This window comes from Musa acuminata, chromosome BXJ2-2, assembly GCF_036884655.1.
Source record: "Musa acuminata AAA Group cultivar baxijiao chromosome BXJ2-2, Cavendish_Baxijiao_AAA, whole genome shotgun sequence".
NCBI classification, from domain to species: Eukaryota; Viridiplantae; Streptophyta; class Magnoliopsida; order Zingiberales; family Musaceae; genus Musa; species Musa acuminata.
This window is the reverse complement of record NC_088339.1, coordinates 30,545,379-30,562,127: the sequence shown is the minus strand read 5'-3', so window position 1 is coordinate 30,562,127 and position 16,749 is coordinate 30,545,379. Positions and strand designations below refer to the sequence as shown.

The following is a 16,749-nucleotide window of genomic DNA, read 5'->3' as shown; positions in this document are numbered from 1 at the left end:
AGAGTTGAATCGTTAATAGTCGATATTTCATCTATAAAATAAGATTATATCGAGTGTTATTAGTAAAATTTCTTTGTCGATTTAGTATAGTTTATATGTGTCTACATATGGTAAATAAATATTTATGATTATTTTTTTTAATGAAAATATACTTGAGAAGATTAATTTATATAATATCATTATTGTAAGGCCCATCCAATAAGCTCTTCGTTAGTTGCAGCAAAATGGGAGAAGTCAACGGTTTATTTTGACCAATAACCCGGACCGACAAAATCGAACCGAACCGCACCGCGCCGCCCGGTTCGATCATAGCTTTCCAAACATTTAAGCCATCGGAAACCCTCTCCTGCACGCATTCTCTCGCCCCCCTTGCCGATCTTAGGGTTTGGTTTCTCCGCTTCCGCTCCACATCGCCGCGAAAATGGTGAGCTTCTCATCGATTCACTCTTGTTGGTCCCGAATATACATGTCGGTTCTAGCTCGCCGTGTTCGTTTGCAGTTTTTTGTTAATCGTCTGCCCTTTCCGTAGTTTTTTTTTTCTTTTAATTTTTCTTGTGGCGGCGTCCTTTTATCTGGTGTCGAGATTATCGTGTTTCGTTTCCTCGTGTTGTTACAGCTGGTGTTTAATCTGAACAATTAGTGAAGAAGGGTCGTAATAGTTTTATGAAAATAAGGGGATTTTAATACAGATTTGCTTGCTTGGGAAGAAATTGATTGGAAGTTGGTTTCAGATCTGTTCTCGTTTTTTTAATGTTCCTGCCAATGATTTTAACTTGGCTATGAGAACCTTGGGATCGCTGAACTAATTTACACAAATTTCTGGGTAGAATTCGTCGTAATATTCTTCTATATCAAAAATGTATTTTTTACCACAATTTTTATGTTAAATGTTTACCTGCGTTATGAATTCTGATATAAACGATTGGTCAATGCAGGAAGAGAATCTAGATGCTGCAATAGAATCCCTATTGAATGTGGAGAAGCAGATGAGGCTTGCCGGTGATGTGGCTGGCACAAAGAAAGCTGTTCTTGACATTGTGGAGCTTTGCTACAAAGCACGTGCATGGAAGACACTGAATGATCAGATTGTTCTTCTGTCAAAGAGAAGAGGACAACTTAAGCAGGTAAGCTCTTGGAAAGTTAGCTTTCCATCAAATTTTTGTAGATTTAACTCTGTCATTGTAGAAAACACCTATGTGCATGTGTTTGCGGTGTAAGCCATTTTTTGTTCTACTTGTGCGGTTGAGCCTTAGGATTGTGAACTCACCAATCTAAAAACACAAGTGTTTGCCAACTAAGATTTTTGAGCATATAAAAGTATATGTTGGACTTAGATGAATCACATGAATTATTTTCTGCCTCGATGTTAAATGCTTTGCAGGTAATTTCTTGCTCTTCTGTTTGATGCATAGTGGAACTTGTTGTTCAGCAATTCTGTTGACAACATATGGACCTTAACTTCATGCTCAGATGTTTTCTGTTGGCTCTTTGTATTACTGACTGAAGTATGTTGTTGGGCTTCTATCAGATTAAGTATTACAGAAAACTATCAATATGGCTATGTTCTTTGTTTGCAAATAACCATTCTTTTTCTTCAAGATTTGGATATAGGTCACGTCCGTTGTGTAGCATCTTGAGTATATATTTTTCATCTGGGGAATTGAATCTTAGGAAACCACTGTATGGAACTTTGTTATTATCCTTTATTGCAAGGTGCATCATCATGTGCAGAAAAGATATCTGATGATCTTTTCTTGATTGAATACTAGATAGCTATGGTATGGGCCTGTTTTGTGGCTGTAACTCAACTTTGCCCTACATTCCAACTGTTTGCTATGGTGATTGTATAACTCTTGTGGCATTCTCATCTTCCATTTAATGCCTTTCTGCAAACTGATATAATTGTGACTGTTCTGATATTAGTTAGATCTTTGATTTTTAAAAATATTAAGTGAATTACAGTGTTGTTGATTTTAATGGTATAATGTGCCATTTGCATTATGATATTTATTCTTTTCTTGTGCAAATTCATTTATGTTTTTCTTCTGATATGCTATTGTTCCTTAGATTTGAACATGAGATGTTTAATTGAGTGAGCAGATGATGAACCTGCTTTGTTATACCTGTTGTTACTTTTCTATAGAATTACCCTAGTTGACACTAGCTATAATTTATAACTCTAATAACCACAAAGCTACAGGATTACACATCTATGTGTTTCTCGGAGCCAAGGTTAACAAATTCAGATTCAATTTCAGGATTTTATTGGGGACTTGGGATCATAATCAGTTTGAATATGAATCATGGGATTGACTCATAAGTTAGTTGAATTTCAAAAGTGATGATAATTATGTAGGGATTTGTTAAAGATCAATGCAGCCTATTGAATCTGCCGAGATTGGTTATGTCTGTTGTACCTGTTGGGATGATCTGGAAACCACAAGAACTTCTTTGCAATCTGCTTTGTTTCATGTTGCTCTCCTTGTTGCTCACCATCTAGCATCTACCTTGAATGCTCTTCTTGACATGTGCCTAACCTGCACCATTTATGTCAGCCCATATAAAAAATGCAAGAGTAGTCAACTTTCTAGTTGATAATAATTGTGTATATAAGATCATATCCTTACTGGCCTAAAACTTGTGTGTTGCAAGAAGTCAAACAAGGAAAAGAACTAGTGTTTGTACTTTAAAAATAATTTTATTCTTTAGGGTTCATTTACAAAATAATGCTCAGTGCAGCTGTGTACATGACCTTTCACAATACGAAAAGAATACTTGGATCTTACTTAGGAGATGACCGTGTTTGGAATGTTGTTTTAATTATGATGGTGATAACTTTATGTTGGTTTTTGGTTTCCTGTCAGTGATATTATCTCCTTGTTTATTAACTGAATGTCTTGACAGGATCAAGTGCCAAATTCTTAAGTAATTACCTTTGAGTATGTTTTATTTGACAATTAATATTGGATTGTTGACATTTTAATGCTTTGATGCTTTGATTTCCTTATTCCCATTTTATGGAAGAAATTGGTCTACCTATTCCGTACACATTTCTAATTTAGTGCTGGTTTAACTTATTATCTGTTATCATTTTCTTTAAGGCTGTAACTGCCATGGTGCAAAAAGCAATGCTGTACATTGATGACACACCTGATCTTGAAACACGTATAGAGTTGATCAAAACACTTAACAGTGTCTCAGCTGGGAAGGTGAATGACATATTTAAGTTGGATTTCAAGGCTGCTATTCTAATGTGTCATATCTGCAATATTCTTTATATGGACTCAGAAGCTATTTTCTTGTTCCTTTTTTAGATATATGTTGAGATAGAGAGGGCACGCTTGATTAAAAAACTTGCGAAGATTAAAGAAGACCAAGGCCTTATTGCTGAGGCTGCTGATTTGATGCAAGAAATTGCTGTAAGTTGAGGCTTAATTTTATATTCTTATGTTTCACAGGCACGTTGTGAAAGTCTAAAATAGTGCCAGGAATGTGTTCCTTCTTTTTAGTTGTCTGTTTATTCTTGATAAGTTGTTTTATTTTGCAATTCTGTTGATCTCATTTTGGTTGGCATGATTCTCAGGTGGAGACTTTTGGAGCAATGGCCAAAACAGAAAAGATTGCTTTCATTCTTGAACAAGTATAATATCATGATAACCTTTTTTTTGATAAATGACCCAATTTTAGTGGCATAAACACTGTTGCTTACAGATGCTTAAAAAACATTCCAGGTACGATTGTGCTTGGATCGTCAGGATTATGTGCGGGCACAGATATTGTCAAGAAAAATTAGTCCTAGGGTGTTTGATGCTGATGCTTCAAAGGAAAAAAAGAAGCCAAAGGAAGGTGACAATATTGTGCAAGAGGCTCCTGCAGATATACCTTCACTCTTGGAGTTGAAGCGCATCTACTATGAGCTAATGATTCGGTAACTTCATTTGATACTTTCTGGATCAATCAGTTGTTTGATTGTGGATCATCTATCTTATTCCAATTGTGAAACATTTGTCATAATGTAATTAATAGGTTTTTGGCCCTGCCATAAATTTTGGAGTGTTCTTGTTATATGCTGTTGGATTCTGGTGCATGAACATGATATATCTTGTGGGACAGTGGAGGTGCTTGTTTGCTTAATGGCATACCTTGGTGTTTTTGAATATAGAAGTCTAGTTATATCAACTGATAAAAACATATATCAGAGATTGATATCTCCTATAACATCATTGCCTAGTCTTAATCTATATATAAACCCATTAAAGCATTTAATTTTTTGAAGATTAATATCGTTGTTTAATATATCTAAGTTCTTTCATTTTTTTAGAAGAATAAGGATCTCATCTGGTTGAACAATGTCCACTTGTCATCTTAAGACAAGAAACTTTATATGTATGAACGATAGGCCTATGCATATTAATGTTGATGTAATACAACAATAACAATAAAAGCAAAACTGTGAGTCTCAACTATTTGGGATCGGCTACATGAATTTTTTTTCGTTATTGAGATCTGTATGCTTAGTTAAGTTTAGAGTACTTAAAGTTTTATTTATAGTTTCTATTAAAATCTACCTCGCTGTCATTGATGCTGATATAATAGTTCTGCATAATACTCATATGAGATTTCTTTTATAGTCATGTAGTTTAGTGCTTGAGAGAGTGCAGGCAATGTTGTTATGGAAATTGCCTAGATGCCGGTGGCGATACCTGAGTTGTAAAGACGCATTAGGACATCTTGGCTATATGCTTACTTAGACCACCATATGAAAACACATTAATGCATACATTTGTGTGTATATGATATGAATATATATCTAGGATGCAGTGTATTTACTCATATATCACTTTACTTGAGACTTGTATACACTTATTCAAGTTTAGCTGCTTTTGTAAATGTGGTATGTTTTCAAGTTTTTGCTATGGAGCTGTTGGGCCTGGACCACCCATGAAGAGTTTACCTTTGAGTTGAATATTCTAAATTTTCTTATTATTTTCAGATGTATTTTGGTCCATATCACTAGTTATTTTGGATAAGGTTAAGCATCATTCTTGAGTTGTATTCTCTGTTTTGAATCTTGCTTGTATTCTTTAATGAATAGTTTCAGCTATCTCTCTCAAGTAGATCCCTTTTAAGTCTCCATTGACTTTTTAGCTGGAGCCAAATAGGACATTTGATATCCAAAGAAAGAGGAAAGCCCCTATTGGCATTCACCACATTTTATTGGGGGATACTTGGAACTGTTCCCTTGGAAGTTATTTCCCTCTGTGGTGCTTGCATCTTGCACTAAAGTGATCTGGTTTTTCTATGGTTGGGGCGTATGTATTAATAAAGTTGCACCAGAGATGAGATTCATGAAAGGGAGAGACTCAATGGTTGAGGCTGCTGCTAATGTGGGGTTTGGAGGGGATTAATCTATGCAACTTTAGCCTACAAGTAGAGAGGATAATCCTGGGACATTAATTCTGATCATTTAGGTCGCAAAAGAGCAAACTTACCATTGTATAAGGCCTACTTCTAGAAATAAGATGCATTATTTATGAATATTTCTTCTCAAGTTTAAGTCATGAAATCTCTAAGCTGATGCCCCAGGAATGAATGACTGATAGCTCCTTTCCTCCTTACGGTGCAGCTACCATTCTCATAACAATGATTACCTGGAAATTTGCCGGAGTTACAAGTCGATATATGATATTCCATCTGTAAAGGAGGACCCAGCACAGTGGATTCCGGTAAAAGTTTGTTTACTTGTTGGTTTCCTTGGAATATTGGACAGAGCTATTTTTCTTGGAATAATTGTCAGAGCTATTCTCAGAAGAATTCTTCTTGTAGGTGCTTAGAAAAATCTGCTGGTATTTGGTGTTGGCGCCACATGACCCTATGCAATCAAGTCTTCTCAACTCTACTCTAGAAGATAAAAATCTTTTTGAACTTGCTAATTTTCGGTAGGATGTGTTCAATGTTTTGTACATTATATAATTACTATTAACTTAGTTTGATTATCAGCTACTTTGGTCTCATATGCTGTTTCTATTTTCTCCCCATTTTGCTAGTTTTATGTTGAAGCAACTTGTGACAATGGAAGTTATCCACTGGGCAACTCTTTGGGAGACTTACAAGGATGAGTTTGAAAATGAGAAGAATCTTCTTGGAGGGTCTTTGGTCCCCAAGGCTGCAGAAGATCTAAAGCTGAGGATTATTGAACATGTATGTATCTTTTATTGACTACTATCAAGTTTTTTAACTTGTCTTTTTTATTGTTTTCTGGAACTAAAATTTTATTTTGTCACATTTTCAGAATATTTTGGTAGTGTCAAAGTACTATTCAAGGATAACCTTAAAACGTCTCTCTGAATTACTATGCCTCAGTTTGCAGGTTTGGTTTATCATCCTTTCTTGAACATATTGTTGTTTGCTTGATTATGTGATCCCCATCTCTTTTTTTTTCTGAGTTCTCTTGCTGTTGTTATTATTGCATAAGCATGATAAGTAGGGAAGTCTCTCTAGCATGATCATTCTTTTCAAGATTTTTGATTGACTAGGTATGGGAACTAGGAATAGACTTTTGATTGGATAACTTTTTAAGATTTGGTGGTGGTGTTATGTTGCTTGTCACTTGATCATAGATCTCAAGAATAAAATTGCTTGTGAATGACATGCCTCTGAATCTATATCACTTGTACACTGCAGGCACTTCCTTCAACGAATTACTTTTATTTTTCAATAACTTCTCATAATGATCTAACATCTAAACCTGTTACTTGGTCATCTTCTTATTTAAAAAAAAAATGGGATTAGATTCTTGCAGCTTTACATGAAAAATGTTACTTGGTCATCTAAACCTGTTACTTGGTCATCTTCCTATTTCAAAGTTTGGAACTATAATTTCTTTATTTTGTGGCAAACTGGTCTGCGGCATCAAAATTTGACTTCTTTTTGAAGTTTGGAACCAAAATTCCATTCCTTTTCTTTGTTTGCAAGTTTCAAGTTTAAATGTTTCTCCACCTTCACGGTGAGTGGGGGTTCAGTTAATTGTCATATGCAAATAAGTAATGCATAAATTAAGTGCATTGTCATATGAAAATAAGATGCTTAAATTAAAATGTGCCCATCCGTTGGTTGCTATGTGCTAATTTGGCTTGCCTATATCCTAATATGAGCTGCATGATATTTGATTTGCAACTTCCTTGTTTTAGTGTTCAGTCACTTATATCACTCAATAGGGGTCCATGGTTTATTAAAAAAGAAAAAAACTTAATTATAAAGAAGTTGAGTTGCTGTTATGCTTTTCAACCAGAATGAGACCTCATCTGCAAATTTCTTTTTTTTTCTTCTCTTCTTCTTTGCTAGGTTTAGGATACCTTGTAATATCTTTTACCTTCTATTTTGCGTCTCTAATTTATCTATCACCTATTCACAAATCTCCCAAAAACTGTGGATGTCTAAATGTTCCTTGTCGCATAAGTTATGAAAATTTCATCAAGGAGATTGTTGATGCATAATTCTTACAAGGCATTGGAGAGGCATGGATTACTAATCAGATGATTTCATATCATGACTACATGACAAGTTAAAATTTTGATTTTTGTGGAGGTAATGACTGACTCTTTCTGATTGTTGATGCCAAAACTTTTCTAAATGTTCCATTATTTTAATTCTATATATGAACTTGTACTCTTGGCTGCTGGCCACCAGCCTCCAGCCTCCAGTCTCCTCCAAATGTTAATCTAGAATTCATTAAGTTCTTTGTTCTATGTGGAAGTCTTTTGTCTATTTTGATTTACAAGTGCCAAATTTTATCAGAATTTGGAAGTGGCTTCTTTTTTTTTTTCCCACAATTTTGGTTGCACAAAAGCTAAATAGACATACAATACGTAAATTTATGAAAATGCTCATGGAGAACCTTATGTTGACCTTTGCCTAGGTGAAACATATAACTTTGATCTTTGTAAATATGGTGCCTGATGTCATTTCCAAAACTCCAAGATTCCTTTCTTGTATCAAAGAGATGGAAAAGAAAAAAACAAACAAACAAAAGGGAAATAAAGGGCTTAGTTGATGATTTATTCTTTCTGCACTAAGCTAGTGCTGCCTCTCCTGATCAGTAATATCTTATTGCCTTGATTTTTTTTCTTTCTATTTATCGATTTCTTGTGACATAGAAAGTAGCATTCCTCCAGTCAAGCTAATTTGAAGACTGGCATTCTGCCTATTATTGCTTTGTCTGATTTAAGGTTGAAAGCAACATTTTGTTCCCTTGTAGTCCTCTCAGCATATTGGATGAAATTGTGAAGGATGGTTTTTGCATTGGTGCTCCTGTTTAAGTAGATTTATCACGGGAGTATAGTTCTCATTAGATTTGGTGCGTGATCTGAAGCCACTTGTTACTCTTTCAGGAGGTGGAGAAGCATCTTTCGGATATGGTAGTCTCGAAAGCCCTGGTTGCCAAGATCGACAGACCCATGGGAATTGTGTGTTTCCAGAGAGCCAAGGACAGCAACGACATCCTCAACTCCTGGGCAATGAACTTGGAGAAGCTGCTCGACCTCGTCGAAAAGAGCTGCCACCAGATTCACAAGGAGACCATGATTCACAAAGCTGTTTTGAAGGCCTAGGTTTAATTTAATATCTTGATCGGAGTATACTTTTTGTATTGTTTCACCAGAATGTGTCAGATTTAAGCTGATGATGATCCTGTTTCAGTATTCCAAATCTCCTCGGCTATCATTTCTTTTGCTGGGGCTATTGCATGTGGAAATTCAAGGCATTCATTCCTTTCATATATACTGAACAATTTCTACCATCCTATTAATGCAACTGTCTTGTGTTTCTGATATCATGGTGGTAAAAACTATATGCAGGCTTTGAATCTGATTACGTAGATCCGAGCACAACGCTTCGTGATTGTGATCCCAGCAATTGCGCATGAGAGGAGGGAAGCTTCTTGGATTCTCCTGTGCTGAATCGCTAAGGTGCATTATTCAACTACTGTTGTTGACTCAACCATATTCATCTATTTCCATCCCTCTTCCATCTTTGCTACATCATCAATCTCATCAACTGCCATTCTTATTGACCAGTGGATTTGAGGTGATATGATCAAGTTAATGATGCCCTGTGTGTTCTCCTTTTTCTCTCCTTTTCCTTTTCAGATGCTCCATTCAAAAAGTTAATTTGTGTCCAGAGCGTTGACCAAACTACCAAAATGCATGCCAACATCATCGAACAGTATCCATAGGCTCTTTGACTACCTTGAAAACAAAACTTCTTCCTCCAAAGCTAATCATTTGACTAGTTGTTTCTCTCTTAATTGCTTGCTGGGTCCATTTTGGGTGTTCTCGCACCAACTAAGTGGGACCTGATGTCAACCTCTTTATGGGGTTCCATCCAATCATGAAAAGAAAATTTCTCATCACGCTTCGAGACTTCTTGTTATACTCGATAGTATGTATAGTCTTAAATAAGATCGTGGTCATGAACATCCAAAATGCATCCAAACTTAAATATGAACTCGATACATCCCATGAGATTCACATAGAAGCTAAGGATTCTATGAGTTGTGTCACATAATAAATTTGTGGAGTTACATTTAAATTTGTCAAATACTCATAATTACACTTCTTAGGTTGGTAGTGTCTTTCGTCTTTCTACATCAAACAATTTTTTAGATAGCTATTACTTCTCTTATGTCATAGTAACCTTGTTTGTAAGGTTATCATCGTCGCAAGATGATTGTGATGATTCTCTCGCAGATAGAGAATTATGATAATATATTATCATAAATTTTAATATTAAAAATTATCAAAATTATCACAATCATGATAATAATCTTATCGTGTTTTCTTTCATCATATATATCTTACATCTATTATTGATTGAGAAAATCATATAATTAGGTGTAGGCATTCAAGGTAATCCGTCATTTGAAATATTTGTTTGTGTATATATATTCATACACACTTTCAACGAAGATTCAAGATAGTTGTTTCTTTCAAACCTAACCATCTAGTGACCAAATTCATGTTCAAATCTAACTAGAATGTTAAGTAGGTGCAAACATTCAAATAAAAATTTTAATTATTTATCATCTCAAATTATATTTATAGATATAGGACCTCATAATGCACAAACATCAATCGACTTGGGTTTTTGGAAGCTAATCGTGTTCGTATGGGACTACTAACACAAACGAAGAACGATTTAGGGTTCATATGGCAATGAGAATGACACTACAAATAGAACAGACTGTAAAGTTGGCCACCTAAAAAGCATACCGACCGATGGTTGGGAACATCAAGTTGCATATTGACATCTAAACCAACCCCGGTTTGGTGAGACTCGCTTTAACACATATACACAAATACTTCCTTAAAAATTAAGTATTTATTACAAATGGAATATCACACATGATCGGTATTATCCAATCTGATTCGAATATATTTTTTTGTTTCCAAACACACACACACATATACATGTACATATACATATACATATACAAATAATCTTATTTGTTATAATGCTATCAGTTGCATTAATGAAAAATACAACATATGACATCGCACGTTGGATCAATACAAAAATGATGAATAAAAAATAATTTTAATATTTTTTTTATTTTTAATGACTTTATTAATAAAAATATAATTTTAATATCTCGTATGTTAACACTTTTGAGTCGATCCAATTTACGATATTGACGTTAGGACAAATAAAGTTATTTATTTTACTTTCGGATTTATAAAAACCTCATTATAAATTTTTTAATACAAAAAGAGCTTAGCCCCATGTTCTCCTTCCTTGTTATTAAGCATAGTATTGACTTAATTCATGCCCTTTCTGCAAGATATTTAGTCCACTACTAATTAATTCAATAAAGAATAGTTTGAGTCACATCAAGTGTCCACTTATATATCCCCCATGCCAAACTCCACCAACCCATCATCAACATGAGAGTCCACCACAACAAATTTCTTGACCCAAACCCAATTCAAGTCTAATGGTTTGGGAATTTAGTGTGTGGTTAAGCAGAGCATTTGTAAATGGGCACAAAACACAAGGAATCCCAATCACATGAATCACATGTCTCTCTCATTGATGATAAAAACATGAACAAACATCTCAGATTAATTTACTTGGCAACAAGATTTATTGCTTTATTTGTGCTAACATAATTCTTGCCTTGACGCTAACTACATGAAGAACAAAGTCACCTTGGTGGCTTCCTCACCAACCATTCCAATTAATCTTTATTGGACACATTCACATGGAGGGGACAAAAATGTGTGGTCCTATTCTTTATTTTAATGATAAGCACATAAATAAATAAATAAATAAATCATGTCTCATCTACTGTCTTAGCAGTTTAAACAAATTAGTAATAACTAATAATTTAGCATTGATTTTAAAAGGTCTCATTACTTGAAAAAGGGAAATAAGAAATTTATGGATTTATTGACATATTTCTTTCTTAGAAGTTACATGTATTGTGTCTTTCTAACCCTAATTTCATATGAAGATTCAAAGCATCATTAGTGAATATTAACCTAATATTGGTTTTAAACTATCTATCTGAATAGATTATAAGAAAATTCTATTATTAGTATTTATTATTGTTATTACTGTTACATACTGTTAATTTTTATGTTTTAACCCATTTAGGATTTTCTCTACACATTTTTTACGAATTCATGCACCACTATGCAAGTTGTGTGAGACAAATTTGTAATATAAGAAAAACTATTTGAAAATATAGAGTTAAGTAAAGTAATTTAAAATTTTATAATAAAATCTTATAATAAAAATATTCACTTTTTTGGCGGATAAGTTCCTCGGAGAAGTCCTTCTTTCCACATTTTCTTTTCAAATTCCTCATCCTTAAACTTTTCTCAATTTATAAAAAAAAACTTTTACTTTTTTATTCATTTTTTCCCATCATTTTGATATTATTAAAAAAAAGGATGTTTTTTTGAGAAATTTCTTAAAGAGGAACACTATGCGGGGAAAAAAGAAAGGATTTTTTTTTCCAGAGAAATTATCCTATTTTTAATATTATATATTTATTTACGTGATTTTTCTAAAAATTTACTTTTTTTAGGCTTTTCTAGGTAGGTACCCTTATTATTATTTTTTTCACAAATGGTAAATATCTCTTGTCATCGTCTATCACTCATCTATCACTCACTACTTTCGTCTTATCGAGGTCTCACTCTAATGAATATTTTTTATCTTCGCCTCACTACTTCTGCACCATCGTGAGTAAAGTGGCCTGGTTATCCATGACATAAAGGTCTAACTTGACATTGAAGACATTGCAGAGGAGGTTCGATCATTCTTGTTAGAGGTCGGATCGCTCACCTTGTGCTTCCCTCATGAGAGTCTTCGTTAATAATCTCTATCTCATGGTCTGCAGTACCGAACTGTACCGCCCGGTACGAGCGGTACGTACCGGTTCGATCGGTTGTCGGTACGCGCACCGTTTGTTACCGGTTCGAGTGCACTGTAGCAGTGCACTATAGCAGAGCTACAGTACTCGGTACACCTGGGTGTATCGCTCAGTATACCGTACCGTACCGGTACCGAGCCCAGGTCGAAACACCGGTACAATACGGTATTACGAACCTTACTCTATCTCACCATTATCAATTGTCTCCTAATTTGTAACGATCTTCTTATATAGTACAAAAGTAATATATCCTCACGATGAGAGTTGGCGAAAGTAGCGAATACTTCACGACGATGTCACAGGGACAAAGGTGGCAACAAGAGATGATGATAAATGGAGCGACAAGGGAGGGGCCTCACAATGGGAGGTAAATAACGTTGAAAGATATTTATGAGATTATAAAAAAAATATCATCTTGAAAAATTTAAAATAAGAGTATCTTTTGAAAAAAAAAAATCTGACAATAGGACTTCTTCTGGTAAATCACCTTATTTATTTTTGAGAGAATTAAATTTTTTTTTTGAATGTTTTCAATGGTGGGTCCAGTGTAGTCGTGCTGGTCATAACTTTGCTACCATCTTCCCACATTTATTTGCATACCTATCACCTTCCTTTGTACTCTTCCCTCTACCTTCCCATAGAATTCTCCTCCCACATGAGAGAGAACAGATCTCTCCATCTCCGACTTATATATTTGTCCCATCCTTCTCTTGTTTGAAAGGAGAAGCGTAACAAACCAAGCCTTCTCTTCCTCGCCACCGACGTCCCGCAGCGTCCGTGCGCACCACCAGCCATGGGGTTCACCGTCACCAAGGCGTCGGAGGGGTACGTCCGGCCGGCGGAGCCGACGCCGCCGGGCTCGCTGACCCTCGACTGGATCGGCCGTTACCCGACGCACCGCGGCCTCGTCGACTCCCTCCACATCTTCAAGCACGGCAAGGAGCCGGCCAAGGTGATACGAGAGGGTCTGGCCAAGGCGCTGGTGCCGTACTACCCCCTCGCCGGCCGCATCGTGCAGCCAGAGGGGTGCGACCCCCGGGTGGAGTGCACCGGCGAGGGCGTCTGGTTCGTGGAGGCCTCCGTCGATTGCAGCCTGGCGGACGTCAATCACTTGGAGCGCCCCTTGATGCTCGCGCATGAGGATCTCGTGCCCTACACCGAGCTGGAGACCAGCCCCGCCGACACCATCATGATGATTCAGGTGAGCAGCTTCGTTCCTTTTTCCTTTATGTTCTTTGATCTTTGCCTTGTTGCTGAATTCAGGGAGATGTGCCATAGGAATACAGATAGCTCAGGATTTAGATCTAGCATGATCTTGGCTTGTGGATCTACACCTCTAAATACAGTCTCTGATTTCTCGGGCTCCTAGATCTGAGAGGATGTATAGGGTCCAATTTGGTCAAAGTTCTTGAAGCGCCCCCAAACTTATTTGACCTTGTCGCCGCTCTTGTTTGACTTTCCATAGGCTATGAGAGCAGAGATCGAAACATTCAAAATGGAGCAGGTAAGTTGTTTGTAGAAATAACTATTAGACATATGGATCCACTTGAGTCTTGGCCTGGTCGGTGCTCCATCTATTCCATACTCTGCTAATTAGCTGGATCCCATGATGTAACTGAACAAGGTGAGAAGGTGAATTTGAGACTTGACAAATGGACACATAGGAAGGAGAATGATGTGCTCGAGAGCAGTGACCAATTTGAGGAGCCAAGATTAGGGAAATAGATGATGCTCCAAGCCCCTGCTTCCCAGAATATTTTAGAACTGTCTGAAATGAGTGATTCTGTAAGCTGGCACGAGATCCAAACTTGAGCTGTTTCTATGAACGAGCAATCTTAATAGCAATGGTAGGTGGGGGCTTTTTATCTGGAACGAGAATTAGGACTAGCATATGGAATGAAACATAAACATCTATTTTGATCTCATGGAGGTCAAAAGGAACGTTTTTTTTGTGGGAAAAAAAAACTGTTCCTTTTTTTTTTAATACAACACTTTTCTCAGGAGGAGATATGTTTAGGGGCATGCAGTCCAAAAATATGCTCATTTTATTAACTTATCTATTTTTTAGTTTAACAATCTTGTATTGTTGTTGTTTTGATGATTCTGCTTTTTATTTGAACTCGACTTTGGCTCTGTTCATTAAGTATACAAACTGGCTTTCAGGCTCAATGATCTAAATTTAAAATTGCAGATCTAAAATGATCCATTATTTAAGTTGGTCATTCTCAAACTTCTAGGCAATGAACATGGAGAACAAATTCACCTCTTTTATTGCTGTTCGTTGGTTCAACTAGCAGTAGCACATTTTTTTCTTACTATATCTATCTTGTTAAAGAAAAAGTCTATACCTGCCGACTTTCATTTGACAAGTCCCAACCACTCGAGTTTTGATGTGGTAAATTGCCAATTAAATTATCCTGTATTCATTGGTCAATTGGAAATATGAAAGATGTTCTGAACTAGTAAGAAACTGTAGACCAAAGTAATGAGACTCTTCCTAATCAATCCATTACTTTAGCTGTCATGGAAACTATTTAGCTTGCCTAAACTCTTCAACCGTTTGTTTAACAAGTTCTTTTTTTCCAACTTTGGATCTGAAAATTGAAACTTTAGCGGATTTCCCTGAACAAGCAACTATTTGAGATGATACTGGACCCTCAAATGCCATTTCTTTTCTAGGTCCTGATTCCTGTGAGCATCATAGGTCACGTACTGCAGTATTTGTTGTTTTAATGTGCCACAGTTATGTGAAAGCCAAGCATGATATGTCCATGATCATTGTGAATGAAATTATCGACTAGCTATTGCAATGCTGTAACGATATGCTGCTAACCATCTCTCTCATGCTTGCATGACAAGAACAGGTCACTGAATTCACATGCGGTGGATTTGTCGTCGGCATACGCTTCAATCACGCGTCTGCAGATGGCATGGGATCGGCACAGTTCATTTACGCCGTCGGCGAGCTCACCAGGGGTCTTCCGGAGCCAACAGTCAAACCAGTCTGGGACAGAGACAGCTACCCTAACCCAAAGGTCAAACCTGCACCACTCCCTGACCTCCCCAAGCTAGCCTTGGATTACTCTGAATTGAACTTCCCGGCCCACTACATCAACCAATTGAAGAATCAGTACTTGGAGCACGCCAATGGCCGATGGTGTTCAACCTTCGACATTGTCATTGCCAAGGTTTGGCAGTGCCGCACTCGGGCAGTTTACTCCGACCCCGACGTCAACATCCGCATGTGCTTCTTCGCCAGCACTCGCCACATACTGAAGGTCAACAAGGGATACTACGGCAACTCGATCTTCCCGGTTAAAGTGTCGACCACCAGCGGCGAGATCATGAGCTCCTCGGTTGTCGAGATTGTGGACTTGATCAAGAAGGCCAAGGATCAGATGGCGGTGGATGTCTTGAAGTGGGCGAACGATGAATTCGAGTCGGATCCCTTCAGCATGACCTTCAACTACGAGACCATCTACGTCTCGGACTGGACGAAGCTTGGATTCTCCGAGGTGGACTACGGATGGGGAATTCCCATGTACTGTGGTCCATTTACCAACAACGACTACATTGCGTCCTGCATTCTCCTGAAGGCGCCGGCGCCGTTCGAAGGTACTCGGCTCATCGCCAGATGCGTCTCCAGTGAGCACACGGATGCCTTCAATGAGCAGCTTAACAGATTCGACTAAGAGTGTGGGAGTGTCTCTGCTTTATAATAATCTTGAGGCTTTGTGCTCGTCATTTGTGGAACTGGTATTGGTTTATCGTTGCTTTTACTTGATATTATGGAAGGAATTTTATCGAACAGATCGTCTTAAATTTGTGGAACAGATCTCTTTGTTCTATCCAACGATGATGATTGACAGAAGCCAAAGGAGTAGTTTGCGGAACAGATCTCTTTGGTCTATCTAATGATGATGATTGACAAAGAGGCCATGGGAGTAGCTTCGAACGGGGATGACCCAAGCACTTTCTGGCTATATATATATACCTTGACACCTCTTGAAGGAAACCATGTTCCTTGTGTTTTATCTGCATCTATCCTTTGCTTTTACCTTTAAAGATCCAAGGAGTCATGTGCCAAGGGCCGAAGGCAAAAGCACTCATTCACCAGTCACGCTAAAGTCCTCGAATCATTCTTCCTTCATGGACGTAGATCTCCTCAAATCCCACGCACTTGTAATAAATCTCTGTTCGATCTTTTAATTCGTCGCAGCGTCTTCGCCTCCATCTGTTCTCTTTTGGATCTCGGTGTTGATCGAATCTTGGCAGTATTCTGAAACCCTAATATCGAATTCCTCTGCTTTGAG

The 16,749-nt window shown here is 37.1% G+C and overlaps 2 protein-coding genes across 4 annotated transcripts; both read left to right on the top strand.

The window, feature by feature from the left end:
• Window positions 1-288: 288 nt before the first annotated feature.
• On the top strand, window positions 289-8,828 carry LOC135583941 (26S proteasome non-ATPase regulatory subunit 12 homolog A-like). Of its 3 annotated transcripts, XM_065096684.1 has the most exons (11): window positions 289-424; window positions 936-1,124; window positions 3,102-3,209; window positions 3,315-3,419; window positions 3,584-3,640; window positions 3,732-3,928; window positions 5,627-5,726; window positions 5,827-5,939; window positions 6,048-6,201; window positions 6,293-6,370; window positions 8,391-8,828. In XM_065096684.1, exons 1-11 carry the CDS (start codon window positions 422-424, stop codon window positions 8,607-8,609), a joined length of 1,323 nt encoding a protein of 440 aa, XP_064952756.1. In that variant the 5' UTR covers window positions 289-421; the 3' UTR covers window positions 8,610-8,828. The 3 variants fall into 3 exon arrangements, with proteins under 3 accessions (XP_064952756.1, XP_064952757.1, XP_064952755.1); XM_065096685.1 differs by lacking the exon at window positions 6,293-6,370; XM_065096683.1 differs by lacking the exon at window positions 289-424 and having other exon boundaries at window positions 930-1,124.
• A 4,221-nt stretch (window positions 8,829-13,049) lies between these two features.
• Window positions 13,050-16,244, top strand: LOC103975333 (acyl transferase 9). The gene is made up of 2 exons (XM_009390266.3): window positions 13,050-13,637; window positions 15,301-16,244. Exons 1-2 carry the CDS (start codon window positions 13,230-13,232, stop codon window positions 16,126-16,128), a joined length of 1,236 nt encoding a protein of 411 aa, XP_009388541.2. The 5' UTR covers window positions 13,050-13,229; the 3' UTR covers window positions 16,129-16,244.
• The last annotated feature ends 505 nt before the right edge of the window (window positions 16,245-16,749 follow it).